The sequence below is a fragment of the Mizuhopecten yessoensis genome, unplaced genomic scaffold (assembly GCF_002113885.1).
Source record: "Mizuhopecten yessoensis strain PY_sf001 unplaced genomic scaffold, ASM211388v2 scaffold4791, whole genome shotgun sequence".
In the NCBI taxonomy this organism is placed as follows: domain Eukaryota; kingdom Metazoa; phylum Mollusca; class Bivalvia; order Pectinida; family Pectinidae; genus Mizuhopecten; species Mizuhopecten yessoensis.
In genome coordinates, this window is record NW_018405723.1 from 195,423 (window position 1) to 220,976 (window position 25,554).

Consider the following 25,554-nt stretch of genomic DNA (forward strand, 5'->3'; position numbering starts at 1 on the left):
TTCACGTTGTAAGAATTACACAAGCTGTCGTGGTATCCTTTCCCTAGACATTTAACGGGTTACCAATCATTTATAGAGAATGCTTTACACAAGACTTTCAGCTTAACCTCCTGGGTAATTAGGCTCCTCCACCTCCACGACTATCTATCTTTCATCCCCCGATTCCTCTTATCATGTGACGGTTCGGTTAAAGAACAGACCTGCTGTATCCGACAGAATGTTGTAAGAGCCGTCTAATGTGGCAGAAACTGCAGAAACGGGGATGTTTTTTTCCTAGTCTTCTTTTCAGGGGTCAATCAGGGGTCATTGAACAAACCCAGAACAGACCTGCTGTATCCCCATGCATGTCGTAAGAGACCTGCTGTATCCCCATGCATGTCGTAAGAAACCTGCTGTATCCCCATGCATGTCGTAAGAGACTCAATTGAGGATTTTCTTCTGCGTTTAAGGGGACATTGAAGACATTATAATTGAACAGGGGTTACGCTCACTTGCGCTCTCTACACCACTGGAATATTTCATAGCAAAATTGAAGGCACGCGGCTAGCTATTTGATTGGTGTCAGGTAAAACAAAATCCTGACCAATCGCTAGGCTGATACTGGTCCTTTGTAGATTACAGGGGAGCGACGCCCGACTTTAAAGCCAATTAGTTTTACCCCTACGCGACCGCAAAATTCGTTTGATGTACATCAAAGGATCAAACTTCACCTTCTCGTCTCATACACAAGGCGGTGCACACCGAGCCTTCGATTTTGCTATGACATATTCCAGGGGTGCAGAGAGCGAAAGTGAGCGTAATGCCTGGATATCGAGGATGGATTTTCATGGGAAGTGGACTATTTGCGAGTCATATTTCAGTATGAAAATTACGCTTAGTTCCAATGTTGAACATTGATCTCTGAATATTGTTGTAGGATCTAACCACAGGGACCTGATAATTTGTTACAGCTATATTTGGAATATTTTTTCATGTTTTAGGGGTTTGGATCCACTTTCGGTAAAAATGACACCCCCACCCAATGATCACATACGAGAACATTGGGGGTGTCATTTTTACCGAAAATCGATCTTAATCCCTAAAACATGATCAAGTAACATGCGAGTTTTTGCGAGATCTGCGTGAGTTGCCAATCTCTGTAATATATACGTCTCTAAAACATGTAAAATTACTCTGAACACCTTAGTTTTAGGTCAAAATATAGCTGTAACAAATTCTCAGGTCCCTGTGGATCTAACTTCATACAGCAGCCATGGTTTTGTAATGATGCTGGAGGACTGAACACAGAAGATCAGATCACGTGGGTACAAGTAATTTATTTTCTTTGCTAACGACATGATAAAACAAATATACCATCACTACCACAGACGTTATCAATAGACATGGATACACTGTAGCAATTTTATAGTCCATTCTACAGGATTTCTATCGTTCATTTCTCATTACCTAAAAAGCATGTTCGACAAGTTCTACAAGCTTTGCCATTGGCACAATGTAAAATGATCACATGATAATTGAAGAGAAAAAAAATCTTCAGAATATATCGTCATGGCGTTTGGTCCTCGAAGAAGTACCGATGTGTACTGGTAAGTACCGTATTGAACGATTGAAGTAGGTTTGAAGAAATTACGGAGCGAGCATTGAGATGAAGAATGCTCCAATTATTACTAACAAATCTAAAAAACAGTTTCTTATCGTTGCAAATATACAACATTCTAGCTAAATTAACACAGAATTTTAAACGACATGACATTTTACGTTTTATCCCTATTTTAATTTTGATTTTATATGAAACCAAAGTTTTCACAAAATCTCCCAATTTAGGCCAGTCTGACGTCATACTGATGTCACATTCCACATTCATTATGATGTCACGTTTGGTAAGGTTACCGTCGTTTTACTTTCATGATATCTTTGTACTGACCAATACGGTTCCTTGTTACGTCGCTGAAAAGTGACATAAAGCGTTAACAATCACTGGAAGAAACCTGAGCCATACTTGGGATGTCATTGTGTGGTCTTATTCCTTAAATTTATCAGCTAGAACACTTGTCTCCCTTATATTTTTGGAAAATGAACAGAATAGTTGGATCGTCCTGAATATCGACCACGGTCTTATTAATCATCAGTAAAATACGGTAATTAATTAATGATGTCATGTGGAAGCCTCTTATGAGATCATCTTTAAAATCAACTTATTCCAGCGACGATCCTCATATACCTTTTTGCCACTTTAATAGTACAAAGCACAAAAACTATGTTGTATAAATGCCCAAACGAAACCCCGGGAGTCACCATACAACACAACCAACGAACAATTTTCTACTGAAATTACACACAGTTTAGCAACATTGGTGGGACGTAATTAACATAGTGGGCAGTGTCGGTTATGTGTCTACACCAGCTGCTATATATAGTAACACACGAACGTTGACTTTTACAATTATCCCAGAGTGCATTTTGGTGCCTCCGCGTATGGATTTCTGGGAGGGATGTTTTATGGTGGAAGAACATAAACTGAGTGACTGTACAAGTAAAATCACAAAGTTGGTTTCTTTTTAGCATACTAAAGAAAGACAACAGTACTATAACATAAAGCGGATTATTTTGGTTAGATCTCATTTTGACGATTTGGCGGGCCCAAATTATTATCACCAAAATTTAACGTTTAACGTTAGTGATATATGTAGGATTATCACCCAATTATATCAAATAAGCTAAATTGAATATATAGTTTGAAGTAGATAAATAGTAATTATGCAATATGAAATTTCAGGCAATTTAGATCATCACTTACCCGTAGAAAAAAAATTGTCAACTTTCTTGCCGCCTTACAGTATTGTACTTAAATAAGATGTACATCAGTGCAACTAAATGCATACTTACAAAAGTATACACCAAATTGACATTTTTGTGATACCTATTAATATGAACTTTTCGACATTGTTGAAAGAAAGTACATTTATACAAGTTATTAAATATAATTAGTATCATATATAATCTTTATATATTCCATACACAAAAGTGTCAGTTAGCCTAAAAGTTCTGAATAAGTGAGACAGAGTTCCATTAACATTTTGTGTCAATTAATGTAATATAAAATACATTACTATTTTAATTAGTGCAATAATTAATGGGTTAATCAATAAATGGGATTTTATACACTATAGCTACGTATATCAAGCTTCATAAGTATAGTGACATATAATTGTAAAATTTAAACCGATCCTATTTCGTTAATTCTCGCTATTTTAATCAAAACATTAATTCATGAGCAGACCTTCAACGTACACATGTATCAGAGACAGTAACAAATACCAGAACCATTTGGTTTGTTTGTGTTTTACGTCCTATTAACAGCTATGGTCATTTAAGGACGTGCCAGGTTTTGGTGGTAGAAGAAAGCCGGAGTTCCCGGAGAAAAAACAACGACCTACGGTCAGTTTCTGGCAACTGCCCCACGTAGGTCTCGAACCCACAACACAATGGTGGAGGGCTAGTAGAAGCAGAATGTCAGACGCCTAACCACTTGGCCACCGCAGTACCTTACCAGAACTACCAAAACAACGTTTTGCACTACTCGCTGTCACTCTACATTCGTTTGGAGAGTGAACATGGTTCAAGTTACACTGCAAAGGACATTTTATGATATACAATAACCTTTCCTACATAATGTTTACAGATGTATTTTCAAGGAAAGTTTTTTTCATTCTTTGACAAATATGAACTTTGAAACATTCAAAAATTTCAGCTCAACGACAATAAAAACTTGTATTAACAGGACTGTAGTTTTTACCTGAGACTTTTACAATTAAGAGTGTGACATCATAATATCATTATGTTTTTCAACATTTTATCACAATTATAAAGTATATATATATATTACATTATATATAAGACTTAGTGTTTTATTTAGATCATCACAAAACAATAAAATTAATTATGATACCGACATGAAGAATCGTTAGTGCCAATAAAACAACTATCACAGATAGGTGTAAAATTGTATTGATAATTATCAATAAACTTTAAAGGAATAAAACCGTTATAACTGGATTAAAAACATAGTGACAATTTACGACAATTACCACTGACTAGAACCACTGTTTGTTTCAAAATTGTTCACTCCAAAGTACTGGATTCTATTTTTTTATGTATGCAATTTGTATCCACGTTTGATGTAAATATCAATAAATATATATATCAATGGATTTTTTTGTGATTAAACTTGTTTAAAAAAAAAAATGAGTTTTCATTTTACTGAAAGGATATGTATACACAAATGGACACATTTTGTTCCATACAATGCCATAAACAACTTTTTTTCGATTAATATCAAGAAGTCACAATTTTATAAATTGAAACAAAAAATCTGAAAAGGTTTCGTATGTTTTGTGGGCATTTGAAGTGAACTGATAGTCAGTAAGTTTACTACATTGTATACACATACATACTCATCAATCAATCAGAATGTTATGGTTAGTCAGAGAAGATGGGTCAAAGGTCACACGGAATCACTTCCGACTCCATTCACAGATTTGGAATGCAAGAACTATTATGATCAACATCAACAAAATATCAAATCTTTTGTAAAGATACATCGGTTCAAAAATGGTTGAACCCTGTCAACGTGTATGGACGGATTTCTCGTCAAAAGAACAAGAAAAGGTATTAAAATAAATTAAATGTATCAAATATGCCTTTGATATTTGCTATGAAAGAACTTCCTATGATTTGGTTAAAGGAGCAGCTTGGATATGGGCTTTACACCGCTCCATATTTTCACCGAAATATAACGTGTTTCTTATCCACAATTTTAAATATACTTTGGAAAATAATCGGAAATATGAAAAAAAAAATTGTATCACAAATATCAAACTGTGTCAAAAAGTTCATGCATTTCTAACTATGCCGTCAGAATTACCATAGTTTGTAGTTAACCCTCAATATTTTGTTATCATTTTGTACAAATTGACATATATTTGATATCAGTTTTAAAAAGTGCACATACACACTTATAGAACACATCTGAAATTTTACAAGATGGCCAGCCCACACAAAATACTTCAGTTTGCATTTATTTATATCCAGACACAAAAAAAATCATCAATTTCTGAGAAAATGAATTGATGACATATGACATATAGCCTCTTATCCTATCTACTTCTTTCTGAAGGATCTAACCCAGGAAACTGTAGCATTATCTCCCTTCTCTACAGTATATATGTATGATATACTTCTATCTGTGAACCATAGGAAGTAACATCTTCAGATCAAAGGATTATTCTTTTGATATACACATAATTTTTGCAACCCTGGGATTCCTCATGACAGAATCGAAGTGTATGATATCTAGAACCCAGGAAATAGCTATATTTTTGTATTTGCTTAATTCCAGATATCGTAAACTGACGAATCACAAGGATGACAGACAGCCGTACTCCGACTGTAAATATCATCAAAGAGCTACACTCCGAGATCAAAGCCAGTAAATTTTACGATTTCACAAATCACAGGTATGCAGGATTCTGTTTTCAGATTAACCCACTCTGTTGTCTGGAAGATGACGCTTATCGAGTGTTTGATTCTGTGTTTGATTCTGTCGGGAGATCATCAGAGGAAGAAATATGCAACAACAAGAGTGAAGCCCATGGATTTCAAAGAGAAGGAAGAGCAGGGTCAAGCTACAATTCCCTGAAGTCAAAGTACGATCGATGGGTATGACCAAATAATTTGTCTTCAAAATATATTATCAAACATGAAACTAATTATCTATGGTTTTAGTAGAAAATCCAAACTCTACATGATAAATGCAAATATGTTTTGCGTATTTTTTTTTCTAAATTACTAGCATGTTATTTTAGTATGTACCAGTAAACTACGAGATTAAGGAAACAAATCAAAATGAGTATCAGTGAAAAATATCAATATGAACATAACTAAAAACATAAAAAAAACACATTGGGAAATTATGAAATTAAAACACAAGCAAAATGAAATACCCATGCTCTACCTTGTTTAATAACACATTTTATATTTTTATATATTTTTTATTGACTAATATAAAGCTGAAATTTCATACTCTTCAATAAACCATGAAAGCAGAAATCTTTATAAATGTATTGTCATTTAGATAAGAAATGTATCATTATCTGTAATGTTTACTGAACTATTAGTAGCCAGATAAATCCAATGTATACACAGTATCTGTCCCAGCTAGGATAGTCAATGATGCACTGACATCCCACAACACTAGCATCTATCTCCCAGCTATATATTGACATTTGAAAATATCTGTTTTCTCAGCTAAAATTTTCAATGATACAGTTAAACCTGCTCATGCAAACATCTCCATTATGAAACCACCTGTGTTAAGAGGCCACTTTTAATGTTCTCTATTGTTGTGATTCATTGAGTTGAACCTGTTTTAAGGGCCACCTTCCTTGAGAGATCATTTTCTGGATTTCCCAGGGTAGGTTTCTTGATACAGGTTTTATTGTACATTGAAAATATCTAATTCCAAGCTGTACCTGTGTTCCATATTAATCATATATACCCATTCACTGTAGACGGGACTGTTGAATTGGGAATCAACTACATATTCTACTTAATCACAATTGTTTATCACACAAAGCTTCAAATATTACTAGGCACCATCATAATTTAGTATAAAACTACTAACCTTCACAACAACGTATACCTAAATGACAACACTGGCAGATTCTGTGGGAAACAACAGCAAAACCTAGCTGACATGCAATAACCTTCTATGTGAAGTGTTCAAGTTGAAGGCCAAATAATTACCTAAACTGAAGCTCAAGTTTCCTGTTAAAGACACAGTGACATTCAAGTTTTAAGATATTAAATGAAGTTTTTCATTTCAGATTCTGTCAGACCTTCTCCTGTGACCACCTCAATTAAGAGACCACCTGTGTTAAGAGACCACCTGTGTTAAGAGACCACTTATAATGTTCCGAAATTGTAGTGATTTCATTGTGAATTGAACCTGTTAAAAGGGACCATCTACATTTGAAGACCACTTTCTGGATTTCTACCAGGTGGCCTCTAGATCTTGATACAGGTTTTACTGTACATATAGTGGGAGAAATATCTTAAATAGTGCTTCTTATGTAAATTGGACTCCTATTTATTAAACAGCTATTTGAAGCACTATCTTGAAAATCTTGTGATTTAAAGCACTGAATACTAGTACCCGATTTTCTGGTCTTTTGAATTCAAATTTTCTTTCTTGAGCTGTTTATATATAAATTCCCTTTTTTCCTGCCAGTGCAAAGTTTTTTACTGCCAAACCTGGAATATGATGGACCCTGTTTGTGGAATGTCAAGAGAAAGAAATGTAGAAAAAAATTATTGAGCTTATTCGAGGCAAGGAAAATTGGTGGATTATTTTATCCTTTTTTTTTATCAGAAGTATGCAATTCATTATGTGAAAAGAGATTCATTTTCGATGATATGAAAAATAAGTTAATAATATTAAAACTGTGACTATTTCTACTAGGTATATATTTTCATCGTCGCGTTGATAGTTCATCTTCATAATCATCGTCATCATCATCGTCGTCATCATCGTCATCATCACCGTACATAGCTGACTGTAATATAAAACCAATTAACTTCCCATTATATACTCAGAAGAACACAGAAACATACTCTGTATGAAATGTGATTGGAAACAAAATCAGAGACAGGATTTTTAAAACAGGTTTATGGACAATGCATGCTCTCATATATTTCCTGTGATTTGATGTCGGGGCAAACAAAATCATTCAGACTACATTCTTTTTTTTTCACGTAAGATCTCATTATTTTCATAAGATGAAGGAATTCAATATGTGACATTAAATTATTGCATTTTAAAACCTTTAACCTAGAAAAAATTGAAATAACTGCAAGATAATTTAATTTCTAAAAAAACTAGAATTATGTCAGTGTGACATTAAAACCGCTCACCACTTTAAATTTAATTGCTTCAGTAACACGTTGAGCATCAACATCTACTATAATACCTCAGATATGTGTTCTGTATTCTGCTAATTGAAAATCAGGTCATGTGATGATGTGCGTGTGACACATTTATGTAATTTTTATTAATTAGCATCCTCCGATGATGTGACATGAGCATTTACGTGCATAATGGCAATCAGTGAATGGATAATAAGGAATAGGTGCATTTTGTGCTTGTGAAATGAAGGATAATTAACAGTAGTGGGAATACATGCATGGAGAAAAGAGACATTGTACTCCTTTTATTTTCATTTAATTTTTATTCATATTCATAACAATTATTAATATATGTAGTGACTTTATTTACTGTCACTGAATATACAAAATCTCACAAATGTTCTTGAAATATATTTAAATTATATTTCTCAATGTGACTTTACCAACGTAAGAGTTATTTCCCTTACACCTTACATTGGATAATATTTTGACACAGCGTGAATTCTTGTCAAACAGCAGCGGCAGTTGTGTCATGTTCTTAAATTGTTATATTTTCATAAATAAATACAGCAGAAAAAAGCATGCTGTGTTACAGAAATGTTTGATAAGCATACACGGTTCACATAATGTCTCATCTCCAAGCCATTACCGTTATCAACCTAAGCACGATAAGTCATATTACGTTACCGTTTGAAACATCAAAATAAAGGTTATACTTCATCACTTATACGGTTTATAAGTATATATATATAATTCTTCCTTCTACAGACAGTGTCAATGCTTGACAGTCTTCACATGTGCTTTCTCGAATCATGTGTTTCACACGCATAAACCTCCTCGGACCTCAATCCGAGTTGCTAAAACGCTAAAACCCAGTGCACAAATTTCACCACCACAAAACTCATAGAATGCACCGATGATAAACATTTTGTTTTCAGCAATTATTTAAAGTATGGATTAGTATTTGGAGAAGAGTATCAGAAGACTTTATGTAACCCACAGGTGAGTGTCCGAGATTCTACTTTCTATTTACAATAACGAAACTACATAGCGGAAGCATGCAAGACTGAATTATGCGCACGCACCCCGAACGGAAGTGGGTCCGTCATTTCGTTCTTTGGACAGAATTAATAAGTCACTCGGCTCTCTCCAAGAGCGGCTTAAAAATCAGCTAAGATATTAATGTGCATATTAAATTAATCATTCTTTAGATTTTTTGTAATATACTGAAGCTGAAGAAGGATTTTTTTGTGCAAATATAAAATAACTTCTCAATGAAATAAAAGAAACAAAGGGTGACATTTTAAAATGTTTTTTTAATCTATGAACAGTTAGGAGGATGGTGAAATTCAAAGAAAAAAAAATTGAGAGGGGGGGGAGGGGGGCAGAAAACAGACAACAAAAGGCTGATGAGTACAATGACATATACTATATACTGTATTTGTTTTCAGTAATGATGACATATTATGAGTACTGACCCCTCTGGTGTTGATGCGTACTCGTCGATGAGACCCGGACCCAGACATCGATGAGTCGCCATAAGTGTCCCCAAATGTGTCAGTTTCCATTGACCCACTGGCTATTGTGGTGGACATTCCGGAGGACGTGCCCGTCCCGATACTGTCCATTGTCTGGTTGTATTGCTCCTGGCTCATGCCTTTAGAAAGCCGCAACTTTCGTCGGAATTCCTGGTAACAATTGATCATATTTTTCGTAAAGTTTTCCTTTTTCAACTTACTGGTGATACTGTTTCCCGTTCTGTTTCAGTACCATTGGCAAGTTGTGGTAACAATAACTTATTAAAATACCATTTTTTTCAGGACGAATTGTTCAAAAAATTAAATACAATTTGTATGACTGCAAATGATCGCAATAGCTAATGTTTACCATCATTCTTAATATTTTAAGTGGAAATTATCATAAAATTGTTTTTTGCGTTGAGTAGAATATAAATAAAATATATAGATATATTATTATATTTGATATATTCATTTCAGTTTTTCATTCCAGATATAGTCGGACAACAACAGAGTGTGACATTGTAGACATTTCAAAATATCAACCTCTGGTTTTTTCCCCCCAGTGCTATAAATCCAATGATTTACGCGATAGTGCTTCACAAACCTGACTAATTCAATAAATGTAAGAAGCACAAATGAATATATTTTATATTTCTATAATGACTGTATGATCCAATATTAGTGCAGGATCCAAACAAACAAACGTTTGTTTGGATATGTATTACTTAAGTAGATATATAAGCATATGTATATTCCGTCTTTGCGTATTGCAGAGTTATCTTCTCTTGGGAGCAGGTATTGATTGTTACGTCATTGGTTTGTGTGAGAAAATTACGTCGTTTTCTCAAAAATTGATGACATTACTCTCACAAACAAGTGACATAACAATCAATACCTGCTCACAAGAGAAGATAACTCTGCAATACGCAAAGACGGAATAGATTACAATGGAAAATTTAAAATTTCAAAACCAATGCCAATACAAAATAAAGCGCGATCACGATCAGTTTGAACAGCCACGTTGTGATCATTTTCACACTGTCGAACTGAACTGAATCCATTTGAACCTTTGACTACCTTGAAATGTACAAAGTCAGGATCATAAGTTCATAACAGTAATGCCGGATTTTAAATTCATACAAAATTATAATCATCATCTACTTACTTTGATTTGATAATAAACTTTTTTTTGCATTTATATCAGTTTATTAATAGATATGATCAGTTCGGTAAAATCTTATTTGAAGACACAAAATGTTTTCTCTTCACATGTGACGGTATGAGTTAAGACCTATATCCCTATGTACATGCACAACTTCAACATTTTTGTTTGATGACTAATTTATATAACCTTAATACATTTCAGTGACAAACTATTTTTTTTTATTAATTCCTCCACAGACTTACGTCTAAATCTCGTTCCTCGTCCACCAACGCTAGACTCTCAAAACACTTGGAGTAGAACTCCAAAGCTCGGGCATGAAACATCATCTCAACGTTCACAAAGTCTATCATGATATTCTGTAAAAAAAAGAGTAGGTACTTCATGTTTATTGGAAAAGAGCTTTACATCTTATCAGCTGTCTTTATTAGATTGAACAGCTGGGTTTTTTCATTGGACTACTTTAAAGAGTTTTCAAATCCATTTTCACTTAGCTACAGCTGCTCTCATGGAGTATAAGTATTTTTTCTCTTGTTCATACTTGCATGAACCTTGAAAAAGTCCAGATTAAATCCCTATATGAGGATTGGTCAAAATCCATTCATAAATAAATTAACTTACTAGAAAGATGTCAAAATTGAACATATATGCTTGAATGTCTTGAATGTTATATTTCCACTGTGAAATCGTAACGCGGGATAACTATACTACCTTAATTTCCTTTAATCTAAAGTGTGTAAGCATATTTTACATGATGAATGATAATTGGTGTGTGGCTTATATTTCTCAAACAAAAACAGCTTCATTTTGACTATGGGTAATATAAACACACAGTATTATCTTGGCAATTTTTCTTGACCAACTTACTTACCTTGAGATCGTGTATTCGATTTTTCTCAAATAAATCAAGCTGCGTCTCGAGAGCTTTACTTCCTATAGATGCATCCGCAGAGGCCTTCTGTACTTCTGTCTCCGCCTACAGACAAATAACAACATGTCCCATGAAACTTAAAACCGGACAATCATACACGCCACAACTTCCAGGTGCAAAAAAGAGAGATTTAGCGAGATTTGCTAAAAAATAGTGAGTTACAATACAGAATGGTTCGAGGGCGAAGAGTTTCCATTTAGATTGTGTTTGAATCTATTTTCTTATTCACAACTGCTTAAAACACCTCATTCAAAAATCATTTTCCTCGTATGCAGTCAATTTAATTGTCATATGCAAAAGATACTTTTCTAAATGGTTGTTTTCCTGTGATGAATCAAGAGTACATGCCGAAATGATGTTCAGCCGGTGAAATCTATCGAAAATTAATTGCATAATCACAACAATATGAGTATATAAGACAAAAGCAATACCCTATTTACCCTGCACTAAACCCAGGGGGCCAACACATAAGGATTGGGCTATACACAGGAACAATGAAATATCCATTGGGGGCATTTCTACAGTAGAAATGTGAGTTGGCTTATTACCTGACGCAAGCTTATTGCCAGAATTATCTGTGCTGTGAAATTTTCCAGGTTCCAACAAAATTTGAAATAATATCTTAGTTATGAATCTACCCTACATCGACCAGTGCAAAATTAAATGATTCAGCATTTTGTTTTTCTTTTCTGACAGTTATTTTTTTTACGAAATAGTAAGTAAAATAATATTGAAAGTACATTCTTTTTGTTCATTATTTATACTCAATAAAATAGAAATAAAAAGGAGCTCCAAGTATAATTAAAATTGTAAAACAAACCCATCATTGTACATGTATCAATAATAATGTATTATACTTCCCTGGTGAGTCAAGTTCTAATGATGCTATAAAGACGATATTATGCAAGATTGCGCGTGAAGTTGATTCAAACATTCCGTAGTCCTGTTACACTTACCCGGCTCTGGACAATAGTTAAGGAAATAAAATAAGAAGTTTTCTGATGGTTGGACACAGGGTCTAGAGCAAAATACTTGATTCCTGGTATGTTGATAGACACAGGTGCTTCTCACCATACTTGCCAACTCTCCCTATTTAGGAGGGCGACTCCCGATTTTGGACCCTAAAATTAAGCATTTTCTACCAGTGAATTCGCTAAACTATTCCTATTTTCTAAGTTCTGATGATTTCATTTGAAAGAACATCTCAAAAGATGTCATTTACGAGTGTTATTTTTCCCTAGGGTGTACATACACAAATTTTATTTATGCTTTTTATGCTGAGTGCGCACAATCTCCCTCATGGAAATTTGAAAAAGTTGGGAAGTATGACTCACAGTATCGGAAGAAACCTGACATCTTATCTGGGCCTCAAGATAATTATCCACTATATACTATATTGTATTTCGTAATGTTTGCAGGGGATTTAATTTGTGATCACTTAAGATAGTGTGAAATTGAATACCCAGCTAATACCATGAATTCTAAACATTGTTAAGTTATATATAGAGAGAGATTCTCCTGAAGAGCTGTAAAGCAGCGAAAGATATTTTTCATTTTTATATAGCTTTATAGTTATATTCAGTACACTTTCTGTTAACCCGTTTGCTACTGAATAATGAAGATAAAAAAATTCAGAACATCTTTTTATTTATTTTCTCAAAGCACTTCTAAAATAAATCTCATTACCCAGGTACAGAAGTACCCTCATCAGTGAGATATTTTTTAATCTGTCCATCTTGCCCAAAATATAATCCCTGTGAACTAGTTCTCTTAGTGACAATCCCAAAATATTAGCCCTGTGAAAATAAACAACTATACAGTAGAGAGAGGATATTTTGTTTTTTAAATGACAGTTATATCGTAAGTCAGGTGAACATTTTGATATTTTTCACAAGTCGGATGTCAAACAGAGTGGATTAAAATAGAATAAATAGCAACAAGTTCTAATTGTAACGGGGACCTTTACAAAGGAGCCCCAAACTACTAGGTAGTCGCAAATGGTGCATTGGAAATCATGTACATTGCTAAAATACACTTACAGTGACCGAGGGACCGAGGGACCGTTAGCATCACCTTGGCGTTCACCCATAAATGTGTCAATCAAACAGAGGCCCCAGTGGCCATGTTTTATCAGAAAATGAAACCTGGTATGGATTTTTATACTGAAGTATATATTCATCAGTATTTAAGAAATCGTCTCCAAGGAAATGTCTGGAAACCATTTGGAAAATGAGTGAATGATTTAGGTACTCCACACAAATAACTTTGTATTAAAAAGGATACAATTTGATGAGCATCGGCAGGATTTTTCGTTCGCACTTTTTGGAGCTGTTGTACTGTTTTCTGTTCCTTCTTTATCGCTGTCAGTTCTGTCTTCACCCCTGACTGAAAAATTCATCACTTTTTATTTCCAAAATGAAAATTGTATATCTTGTAAAATGGTAAGTCAGTCATCTATTGATACCTAGAGCAGAATTTGGTCAAAACAGGTTAATATTTTCAGGAGTAATTTTTTCTTCAAAAATTGATCTAGAACTATAGCAAATACATAAATATTTCAAACTGCCATTGATGTTTTGAAAAACTCTAAACGGTCAAGGAATAAACTAATTTTTTAATTGTTTTTGAGAATTGCATTCCCAAATTAAATACATTGAATCTTATTTTTATTTTTATCAATCAAGTGTTAAAACTACTCACACAAATATATTTGTTTTTTCATCCTCTAGATGGACAACATTGAATAAGTATATATATAGTCCCTAAAACATGTATGTGTAACATCCTGACCTTGACTTATTTACATATATTAAGTATTACATATGACCTTGACTTATTTACATATATTTAGTATTACATATGACCTTGACTTATTTACATATATTTAGTATTACATATGACCTTGACTTATTTACATATATTTAGTATTACATATGACCTTGACTTATTTACATATATTTAGTATTACATATGACCTTGACTTATTTACATATATTTAGTATTACATATGACCTTGACTTATTTACATATATTTAGTATTACATATGACCTTGACTTATTTACATATATTTAGTATTACATATGACCTTGACTTATTTACATATATATTTAGTATTACATTATGACCTTGACCTATTTACATATATTTAGTATTACATACTTACCTTGACCTGTTTACATATATTTCCATAATCACTAAGAGGACGTAACACTTTGGTTTCGACTCGCTGAATCTGTGAAAATAAAATATTTACTATCGATCAGTTCAGGGTATTTTCTTTAACAGGAACGTGCAAATTTACTACATTTCAACAATCAAACATGAGAAAATAAACAAAAATAGAGGTATGGTTTTTCTCTTATTATCGCAGATATCAAATTGTATCCTTCATGACTTTATTTTAGAAACAAATCAACAAAAGCTACCAAACAAAAAAATCTCAAATACCCCTTGTAATGATATAAATTTGAGGATTAATTTCTGATGAAAAACATGTGATTATTGTGTAAATTCAAAACTTTGTCTCACAAAATATTTTCCTTATCAGTTCTTTGAAAGCAATTTTACTCAGCGGTGAACTCACACAGGAGTTGGAAAAATAATTTAATCACAAATTCGAAATACATTTTGTACATTTATCTATTTATAAATGTATAACCAGTGTTCAATCAACACTTTCAAAAAGGGATGTTTTTCATGAAATTTTGAACATGCATAAAGGATAAAATTAAAATAAGGCTTTGAATCTTTTTATCTGCCAACAGCTTATGCTCATGGTCAAGTAGAATTTTGTCTTTTGCTTCATTGCTGTCTGAACAGAAATTCCATTTTCTTTTGTTTAAGGATTCTGATGCCATGGCAAGCAAGCACTTAATATTTAATAGAGTTCTTTTGTATATTCAGTATCATCCTCTTTTTATTGTTGTGGATAATATTGTACCTTTTGTTTACAGGGTATTTGACCAAATAAAACAGTAGTTGGTTTGAGTTAGTCTAAACCTTTCACCACTGTAGACTAAAATGGACTCATCCAGATCAATGTATGGTGGAGTCTACTGAAGTTACTTAGGGGTGAAAGGGTTGATCATAATGATTGGAGCTTTACGTTCAAATCCTGGTCTAACTTGGTTCAATTTTACACTCAGAACACTATATAATTGCTGAGTTTTCATTTTTTTAAATTTCATCTTAATTGTTTCATAAAAGTTCCACAAGGTAGATACTACATGCATGATTTTATTTCCAGAAAAAATATTTCATCAAAGCTATTACCTATATAAGACATGCCAGAAAAAAATTGTCTACATTCCATTGTAACAGTTTTTTGCAGTGGTACAGGGATCCAAAATTGGAAAAATGAAAATTTCCAGATTAGGCCAAAAAAATATTATAGTCTGTTTAGGGTTGCAGGGGCAAAAAACAAAAGTCGGATTTTTTTTGATTTTTTTTTTTTTTTTTTTAATATTTTTGGTCATGTGATTATGACCCTACTATTGTATGTAAAACAAAGAATTACATAAACAAGGTTCATTTGGAGGCAAATTGTGCTCCATATGATGACATTTAGCGCCAACACGGAGCTGGAAGCCATTTTGAAAGGCAAGGAACCTTCTAAAATTCAAAAATCAGCGGCTTTTTAAAAATAAAAATAAAACAAATCATCAAAAAGTTTTGGGTCCGGGGTAAAAAGCTAGGGTCGGTCGGGAACCCTAAACAGACACTTTTCTTTTGGCCTTAACAGCAATACTTACACCAGCTTGTCTGTAATCTTGAATTGCTGACAAGTTTTCTGAGAAGTGTAACAAGCCGTTCTTCAGGGAGTGACTTGTGTCTTCTGTTTTTGCGTACTCGATCAACTGCTTTGCCAGGATATCACCTATATGTTAAATACCAAACTATCATAGCTCATGTTCTACAAAATGTTTAATCAAGATCACTCTGATGTTTGCATCCCTTCCAAAATTACAAAATCACATAAGACTTTGACGAGTTCTTTATAGGTCTAACTTTCATATATGGGTACAATTATCTAGAAATATCATTGATAAAATTGATAATGATGAAACTGATATTGAGTTCCTTCAATAAGATTTCTCAGTCTGGAAATATGTAATATCAAAGTTTTACTTTATAAACAAACAATGTAGATATTAAACGTGTCGCAACGTTTCAAGACCGACTGGTCCCTTTGTCATGCTATTACACTCAAAAGTTTCCTTAATACCCGAACAATGTACATATTAAACGTGTCGCAATGTTTCAAGACCGACTGGTCCCTTTGTGATGCTATTACACTCAAAAGTTTCCTTAATACCCGAACAATGTACCTATTAAACGTGTCGCAACGTTTCAAGACCGACTGGTCCCTTTGTCAGGCTATGACTCTCAAACGTTTTACTTTATACCCAAACAATGTACATATTAAACGTGTCGCAACGTTTCAAGACCGACTGGTCCCTTTGTGATGCTATTACACTCAAAAGTTTCCTTAATACCCGAACAATGTACCTATTAAACGTGTCGCAACGTTTCAAGACCGACTGGTCCCTTTGTCAAGCTATGACTCTCAAACGTTTTACTTTATACCCAAACAATGTACATATTAAACGTGTCGCAATGTTTCAAGACTGACTGGTCCCTTTGTCAAGCTTTGACCAGTCCATCTTGAAACGTTGCGACACGTTCAATATGCTCATTGTTTGTTTATAAAGTAAAACTTTGATATATGATACAGTCGAATCTGCTCAAGAGACCATCTTTATTAAACGACCATCTGTTTTATGGGACCACTTTTCATTCCTCCCGACCGTTTTCACTATGTAATTTAACTGTTTTAAGCGACCATCTGTCTAACGCGACCACCCAATACTGACACCAATATTACGTTAAACGACCACATTTGATACATTTTAGCAACCATTTTTGATGAAAACATACTAAACAGTCGTTGAAATAGTTGTGTAACTCCAAATTTGCGACCGCTACCACATTTGACGAAGGGCTACTTTATGATCTTTTCACCAAGTTCAGTGAACAAATTTGACAAAACAAATTTCCAAACTTATAATACATGTAAAATTATTGATGTGCAGAAACAAATAAAAAGTAATTTTTCTAACTGCCAATATTGTCGATTTAGCAGTGAAATACGGACAGATACTCAAACTTTATTGAACGACCACTTTTATTAAACAACCGTTTTTTTTAAATTTCCCTTGGTGGTCGCTTAATGCAGATTCCACTGTACTAAGTTTTATTTCAAAAAAGAATCATATACAAACCTTTGTCTCTCATTCTAGCTGATTTTCTGTTCATAGAGCCGATTGTCTCGCATAACAGACCAAGGTGCTTTTCTGTCTGAGTAACTCGATTTTGACAAAACTTTGCCTGGATCTCCCTGAAACACATGCAGACAATTGCATTTTTAAATACACAAAGTCTGGTTTTCCCTTAAAAATCACATCTATAACATTTGGAATTTTACAAGAAATGTAGATTTCAAGAATGAAATACTGTGAGTGTTTTCCCGTTTTTGCTGTGTCCTCCGTTCGGTTTCTGTTGAAGCCTGTTGTGTAGATTTTTGACTTCTGATTTTGAATGTTAATGCCACAATATATTTTTTTTCAATTTTACTTCTTGCTTAATATTCTCTCATCTCCCTTAAAGATAATGGTAAAGACTTACTTGGTACAGAACTTTTTATGAGGAAAAAAGCAACTTGCTATCATCAAGTTATGACAGCCACTTAAATTATTTTTACACAAGGCAAAAATGGAATTATTTTGGTGTGGAAATATTTGTGCTCCTGACTCTTTAAAATGATCAAGGTACAGAAATGCTTGTTCTGAAATTTATACATATTGGATATATCTATGTCCTTTTTTATCTATAAATAAAAATTTGTGTGTCGATATTTTTTCACTAATTTTCTCGACATGAAAAATGCAAAAGAATTAACATGTTGAACTCTAAAAACTGTAATCGGTTTTGCCAAAAATAAGGGCTTACTATTCAATACTTTGTATGACATTTACATAAAGTGTGCCACTCTACCTGTTATTCATTAATAATGTACCATTTTATACAAATGTATAACGAGAATTTTTCATATTTTGCACAATATATTATTAAAACAAATTCATTTTATTTTTGGTTCCATTAGTACAAAAACAGGAGTTATATTTGTTTAACATTTTGGGGAATGGGGCCCTAGCTTATATAGTTACAACAAATTGGGAAATTTCATTTTCCCCACCAATGTTGGTGAATTTAGAAAATTGTCTTTATTTTGCCCCTCACAAAAACTGTTTGCATAGAAAACTTCAGTACTCTCATTATTGAATAACAATTTCATATAAAATGCTGCATTATGAGCTTTAATTATTATTATTACTTATTCCTTTTATCTTTTTACAGTTTTGGGAAATTTCAAAGACAATCAGATGGGAGTACGAGGCAGTTATTGTCCACTGGGAAACTTAGGAGACCTAGACAAGTCCCTGAAACGAAGCCTGTTTCACGAGTCATCTGGTCCCTAATTGAAACAATAGCAGCAAACAGTTTCATATTTAAGGGCAATTTAAGTTCCCAAAGTTGTCTGATACAAATAAACATATTTTTCAATATGTTTTGTCATATTCCTTTAAACAAAAATTAAATGTCTATAAATTTTGATTTCCAAGTTATTTTAGTACAGATACATACATTGCAGCAGAATATCTTAATAAGCAGGAACAAGCAATTAAACATGCATAAAAAGTGCAGTACATTATGGGTAGTATGGTGCATTGTGGGAATTATATAAGTAGGAACAGCTTGAAAACTGTCACAAAAGTGAAAAAAATATATTTTGAAAAATTCACATATAATTTGCCTGTAGCTGATTTATAAAGGAACAGTGGAATTTGTAAAGAAAATCAAGATTTTTTTCTATAACAAAATGACTGGAATATTTTTTCAATGAAACTGATGTCAATTATAATGTAATTGAAATATGTATACATGTATATATCTAATATACAAAATGTATGTCAAACGTTACAGTGAATTTATTACAGTAACTTCGCCTTAATTTCCTTTTGGATATCTGTAGCACAGCTGGGCCCAGACACTTCCTGTGACCAGCTAGCTTAGTTGGTTAGAGCTACATCATAACAATCTGAAGACCAGGGGGATCGAATCCTAGTCTATCGCTGCTGAACTTTTCATCTCAGAACACTGTTGTGGAATATTTTTGTTTTCCATCTTTATAATTTCTAAAAAAAATATAAATAATTTTTCAATTTTTTCTTTATAATTTCTCATAAAAGCCCCAAAAGGTAAAGGGTTTTTTTCGGAAATGATTGATCGAGATACACAGTTTCCAATGAGTAGTTACAGTTTTCCTCAGTGGTACCGGGATCCTTAAGAATTCCTTTTTATGTCTTCCTCACTGAGACCTGCTTCTTAAAAAGTAGCATTGTCCCCAGCTGGCTGTACTTTTAAAGATGTAGATGTAAAGATGTAGAAAAACCAGGACAAAAATAATGTCATTCCCGTCACTCTGCAATATTAGTGACTTAATACTGACTTTTAGAGATACTTATACACTAACTTGCATTATTATCACATGATATGATGAAATATAATATGTACATGCCAAAATATCGATTCATAAAATAATAATTTTACAAATTCAAATTATGTAAAAAAAAATCTGAAAAATTTCTGATAATTGTAGTTATTTGTATGAAAATTAATGAATATTTGTGGCGATATATATGTTTGTTTTATGTCATGCGATGTTTATATTGTATTGTATATTAATGCAAAAAAAAAGAAAAATTTGAAAAAGAAAAATTCTGAAAGGTACATTAAATTTTTCAGATGCACTTGAGGGTTTTAAGCTCAGGAAAATATATAGTTCATACAATAACATTGAAAGCTCCCCAAAAGGAAACAGATCTTCAACCAATTTCGTAAAACAATACTGAAAAAGTGTTGCATGAACAGTGAGCTAGTATTTCGTCTTTGCATATTGCAGAGTTATCTTCTCTTGGGAGCAAGGTATTGATCGTTACATCATTGGTTTGTGTGAGAAAATTGCGTCGTTTTCTCAAAAATTGATGAAGTTACTCGCACAAACAAATGACGTAAAAATCAATACCTGCTCCCAAGAGAAGATAACTCTGCAATACGCAAAGACGGAATTACAAGTAACATAAATTCAAAATAATTAACACAGAATATAGCAGCCCATGTTTCCATCCTAAAATCTACTTAATAAATTTGTCACACTGCATTTTTTATAATTTTTTCTTACAAGAATTATGAACTAGTATTGTACAAAAAAAATATATGACAGGTCATCTACAAGAAAATGTATAAATGGTTTATAATATTGTCATAAAATAATGAAATTGATCAATGGTTTAGGATCGTTTGAAAAATTGATAGCAACAATTTTTTTATTTTTTTCTAACTGAATAAACTATGATTCTAATTAAGAATATCCAGAAAACACAATTCCACAAAACCGAACCAACAGTTACCCATTTCTGAACTATTTTTAGATGGAACCTGGTTTTCATATGACAACCATGGCCAGATGTCAGAGTTATTCCTCTTGGCACATGAAAATCTGAAGCCTGCAAAATGGGATTTTTTTTTCTTCCAAATTTATTTGCAGCGTGACAAATTAAGATATACATTGTACCTGTACATAGTAAATATTAACACACTCTACCTGTGATAAGCTCAAAGCTAAGGGGCTTATTAAAAGGAAAAATTAAGGTGTTAATTATGACCCTTTTAATATCATTGACAAAATCTGATAAAATGATTCATGGTATATAATACCTAAAATACATTCAAAATTCTGTGATTTCTGTATGAGTTATCTCACCTAAAAAACAACTGTATTTGTCTGGTAAAAAGCCCAGGGGCCAAACGCATAATCTGTTACTCAAAGTAGGGGGTCAGGCTTATTACAAGACAATAAAATATACCCAGTAATTTAATAGCATTTTTTTCCAAACTGCAATAGATTTGGATGGGCTTATTACCAGGCATAGGATTATTGTTAGATAAATACAATTAATTATCTTACAACCAGAGCTACAAGACTGTTATGTGTTTTGGTGTTTATCTTTAAATTCATTTTTAAAGCCAAGTATATAATGTATTCAATCATAAACTACATTTCACTGGTTTCTGAAAATGATAAATTCTGTTGGACGGAAGATGAACGGTAGCATACACCCTTAAGGTAGGCTTATTGCAGGTAAAATATGGGATTACAACCACCAGGTCCTTGGGTCATGAAACAGCCTCAGATTTAAGTCCAAATTTCAAAAGATTAGTTAAGTGTTCATATGCAGGGGTGTACCTACATATACGTTTATACCAGAGCATGTAGGAATACAAAATTACTTAGATATTTGAACAGAAAATTCTTCCAAATCATTGTTACTTCTCATACATAAATACATAGATGAACAAAAATATGAACTTGCTAAGGGAAATCATAATGAGAATAGCATTTGCTTGCGCCTAAAAATTGGTTTTCCAAGATGTTGTGCAAGTCAATTTTACACCCCTGCCATGAATATATTACATTTGATATGGTGAAAAAACCTAAACAATATTAAAATCTGGACTTAATTCTGGATTATTTCACGATCTTGAGGCAAGGCCATCCTTAAACAATTGTTTGTTTGTTATGACATGTAAAGTCGGTTGGCTACAACAAAACTACCAGGTATACAGTTAACTACCCTTTAGGAAGAAACAGCAGACCTTATTAGGGTAGGTAAGCTAGCAAAAGGAATTACTAAGTTTACAAAAAGACATTCTCTCAGGTGATTACTCTTCTGATTAAAATTAGCCCTTACACAAAATATCAGATAAGCACTAAACAAAGGTGGTATAATGAAAACAGTGAAAAAAACATTTTTGTCTGGACATAAACATTTTTGTCTGGACATAAACATTGTTGTCTGGACATAAACATTTTGTTGGATACAATTTTTAACATTTTTTTTGTGAAAAAAACATGAAATAACCAACATAAAGTGGATCTCAAGGGTAACAAGGTATTTTATGGTGGGTCTGTACACAACAAACAAACAATTGTTCACTGATGATCTGTAGGTCCGTGCATAATGTCCGAAATACAACATAGGACGATTATACCGAAACAATGTCAAATATTCAGAACTTACACCTGTTTCTCTGATGAGGTCATCGTTAGTGATAATCCACTGCTGTTTCGAACAAGAAATGAAAGGTTGAAGTTCAAAGGTTAATATGTACATGCACATATATATATTATAATGATTACACAGCAATGTAAAAACCTGGAGGTCATGACCTTCAGTCCTCACAAATGTAGCCTATGTAAAGCCGAACAATGCGAAAAACAACTGCAAATAATGTAAGAGGTTTCATCATTCTTAATCAACTTTGGCAGACAATTCTACTAGCCTAATTTTTGGCCTGGAATATAGCATATTTTATATCAGGGCTAGTGACAATTTTCCATATTTGCTATGAAAATAAAGCTAGGTTTGAGGAATTTTGCAAAATTTGCCTTTGCTAGTACCACCAGTACAAAAATGAAATTGTACCCCCTCACAAAGTATGTACACAAGAGTTCAAAAATCTCAATAAATACATAAATATAAATAATCCATGACCTGATTACATATAAACTTTATTTATTTTATAACAATTATTGAAACAAGTTATTTCAACTTATATCTATCACTCATGTTGCCCAGGATATTAGGGTGAGTGGCCCGGGGTCTTAATGCGGATGGAAACCAGAGTACCCGGAGAAAACCCATACAGTGGGCCAGGTGAATGTTCAGATTAGGTAGAGGCACACATTGTTTTGTATATATTCTAAATGACAAATCAGCATGTGTGTTTTACAATTGATTTTATTAAATTTTACAAATAAAGGATCTTTTATCATTTTACAAAAAATAACTATATATTTTTACATATTTGCAAGGAAATCCTAACATAAACTTTGAATTCTGATCCTTTCAGAATGAAAATCTAACTGATTCACCTGGTCTTAACTCAATATTGATCAACATGGGAATGTTTTCCTATTATCAGGGAAAATCCTGGAATTTGAGAGCAGTGGCCATTTTTGGTCAATTTCAAAATTAAGAGGGGTCTTTCTATATAAAATTCAAAGAAAATTGGAACATGGAGGGGTCAATTTCAGTTTTGAGGGGTCAATTCAATGGCCCCATAACGCCTCCAGGATTATCCCTGCTACTGTATTATGGAATGTTAGTCTGCCTAATAACAACATATATACTTTGAGGAGAAAAAAGGCCAAAACTTGAAAAAACTACATATATGTATATACTTCAGACTATTACAGCATCTAATCCAGGTCTATGCATCTAATAATAATAATAATTATAATAATTATATTTCAAGGTTTATGCTATAAATACTGGGTCAGGACCAGTTATCATGAATTTGTGAGATCGTTCTATGCATGTGCTATTTCCCGACCAGACTAGATGGTAGGACTGCGTCAGCTTTTAATTGCTATCTGTTAATCATCAATATTTATTTAATCAAGACAATATACCACCCACTTATCTATATCACATGGAAATTTACCACTATCTTAGTCTGGGAGTCGCTTATTTGTTGACATATATATATTAATATGTTTTGGTGTAAATTCCTTGTATGGCTACTTTAACTTTAGTGAGGCCAATTTCTTATACTTTTCCTAATTAACGCAGCTTTCTTAAATCTTTTATTGTTGCAATCTGCCCCATAAAACATCTGCATGTCAGTTAAGTATAATGACTATTTGTATTCAACAGAGTAATAGATATATAATTTAATAATCATTCTGAGACTGAGAGTGTGCAGCAAATACAATAATTAAAACCTATATTCTTGAAAAAAAAAATGCAGAATCTAGAAGAGCAGGTTTGAAATAATTTATGTAGAACAGTTGTACTGTATCAGAAACGAAGATGAAGGTTATTTCTTTTAGTCAACAATTTGAATGACATTTCACCTTGTTCTCGTGGAAGAAGTGATGAGGCAGATGGATTGGGGTTTTTTGTTTGGAGTCTCTAGTACATGGAGGAAGTGTAGAAGTTTTTTAGCAGGACGAGGATTATTAGACAGAACTGTCGTCGCTAGGCCTCGAACCTGCGACCATTGGCTCTCCACACCAACGCTCTACGGCTGAGCTAAAGGTCATTTTTTTTACCTCCCTACAGCTGACGCTTGTAAGGCAACCTAATCAATGCACATCTTTTACACTATTCCCCCCTTTTTTCAAACACCAACCCAGGTTCTTTGACTCCCCACCAAGGGTTCTCCAACCTTGAATGGGGAGGGTCACACGGCACCAGTTTGTAGTAGGACGAGAAATAGTGATAAAGATAGTGCCGTCGCTTGGGGCTCGAACCTGCGACCACATGCTCTCGAGCTGATACTCTACCGCTGAGCTAAAGAGAAATTCCCTACAGCTGACGCTTTTAAGGCAACCTCATAAATACACATCTTTTACAGTTTTTTATCTATGACTAAGAGCTTTGAATCTTTTCAGATTAAAAAAATATATATACTGTACTGTATATATTTAAATAAAACAGACCGGTTATGGTAAAGCAGCTTAGAAAATACACATGCTTCCGCTAAACCTAATTTGAAATCATTAGCCAAGCATACTGTACAGTACAGTAAACAGATATTTACATTTTTTTGCAATATTTACTGAAGTAACGAATTCGAAATGTTTTGCACGGACATGTCTCGACTTCGTGTTATATGTCGTCAAATTAAATTGTCCAGCAAAATGCAAACACTGAATACTCAATTACAATTCCCAACGGTTTTTTTCAACTTACTTCGAAGAAGATGCGTTTGGACGGCTCATTCTGAAATGTTGCTGAAGAGATGATGAGTCGGTTGTCCTGAAAACAATCCAAACATTCCCTTATCTAAT

The 25,554-nt window shown here is 33.3% G+C and overlaps 1 protein-coding gene across 2 annotated transcripts; it reads right to left on the reverse strand.

The window, feature by feature from the left end:
• Positions 1 to 1,296: 1,296 nt before the first annotated feature.
• Positions 1,297 to 25,554, reverse strand: LOC110449694 (protein FAM92A-like). 2 transcript variants are annotated; one of them, XM_021496719.1, is made up of 11 exons: positions 25,457 to 25,554; positions 22,778 to 22,819; positions 17,858 to 17,973; positions 16,328 to 16,452; positions 14,740 to 14,808; positions 13,859 to 13,960; positions 12,532 to 12,537; positions 11,516 to 11,620; positions 10,890 to 11,003; positions 9,441 to 9,650; positions 1,297 to 7,613 (listed from the first exon to the last, which is right to left on the reverse strand). In XM_021496719.1, the coding sequence occupies exons 1-11, from the start codon at positions 25,483 to 25,485 to the stop codon at positions 7,530 to 7,532; spliced, it is 1,002 nt and encodes a 333-aa protein (XP_021352394.1). In that variant the 5' UTR covers positions 25,486 to 25,554; the 3' UTR covers positions 1,297 to 7,529. The 2 variants fall into 2 exon arrangements, with proteins under 2 accessions (XP_021352394.1, XP_021352395.1); XM_021496720.1 differs by lacking the exon at positions 22,778 to 22,819.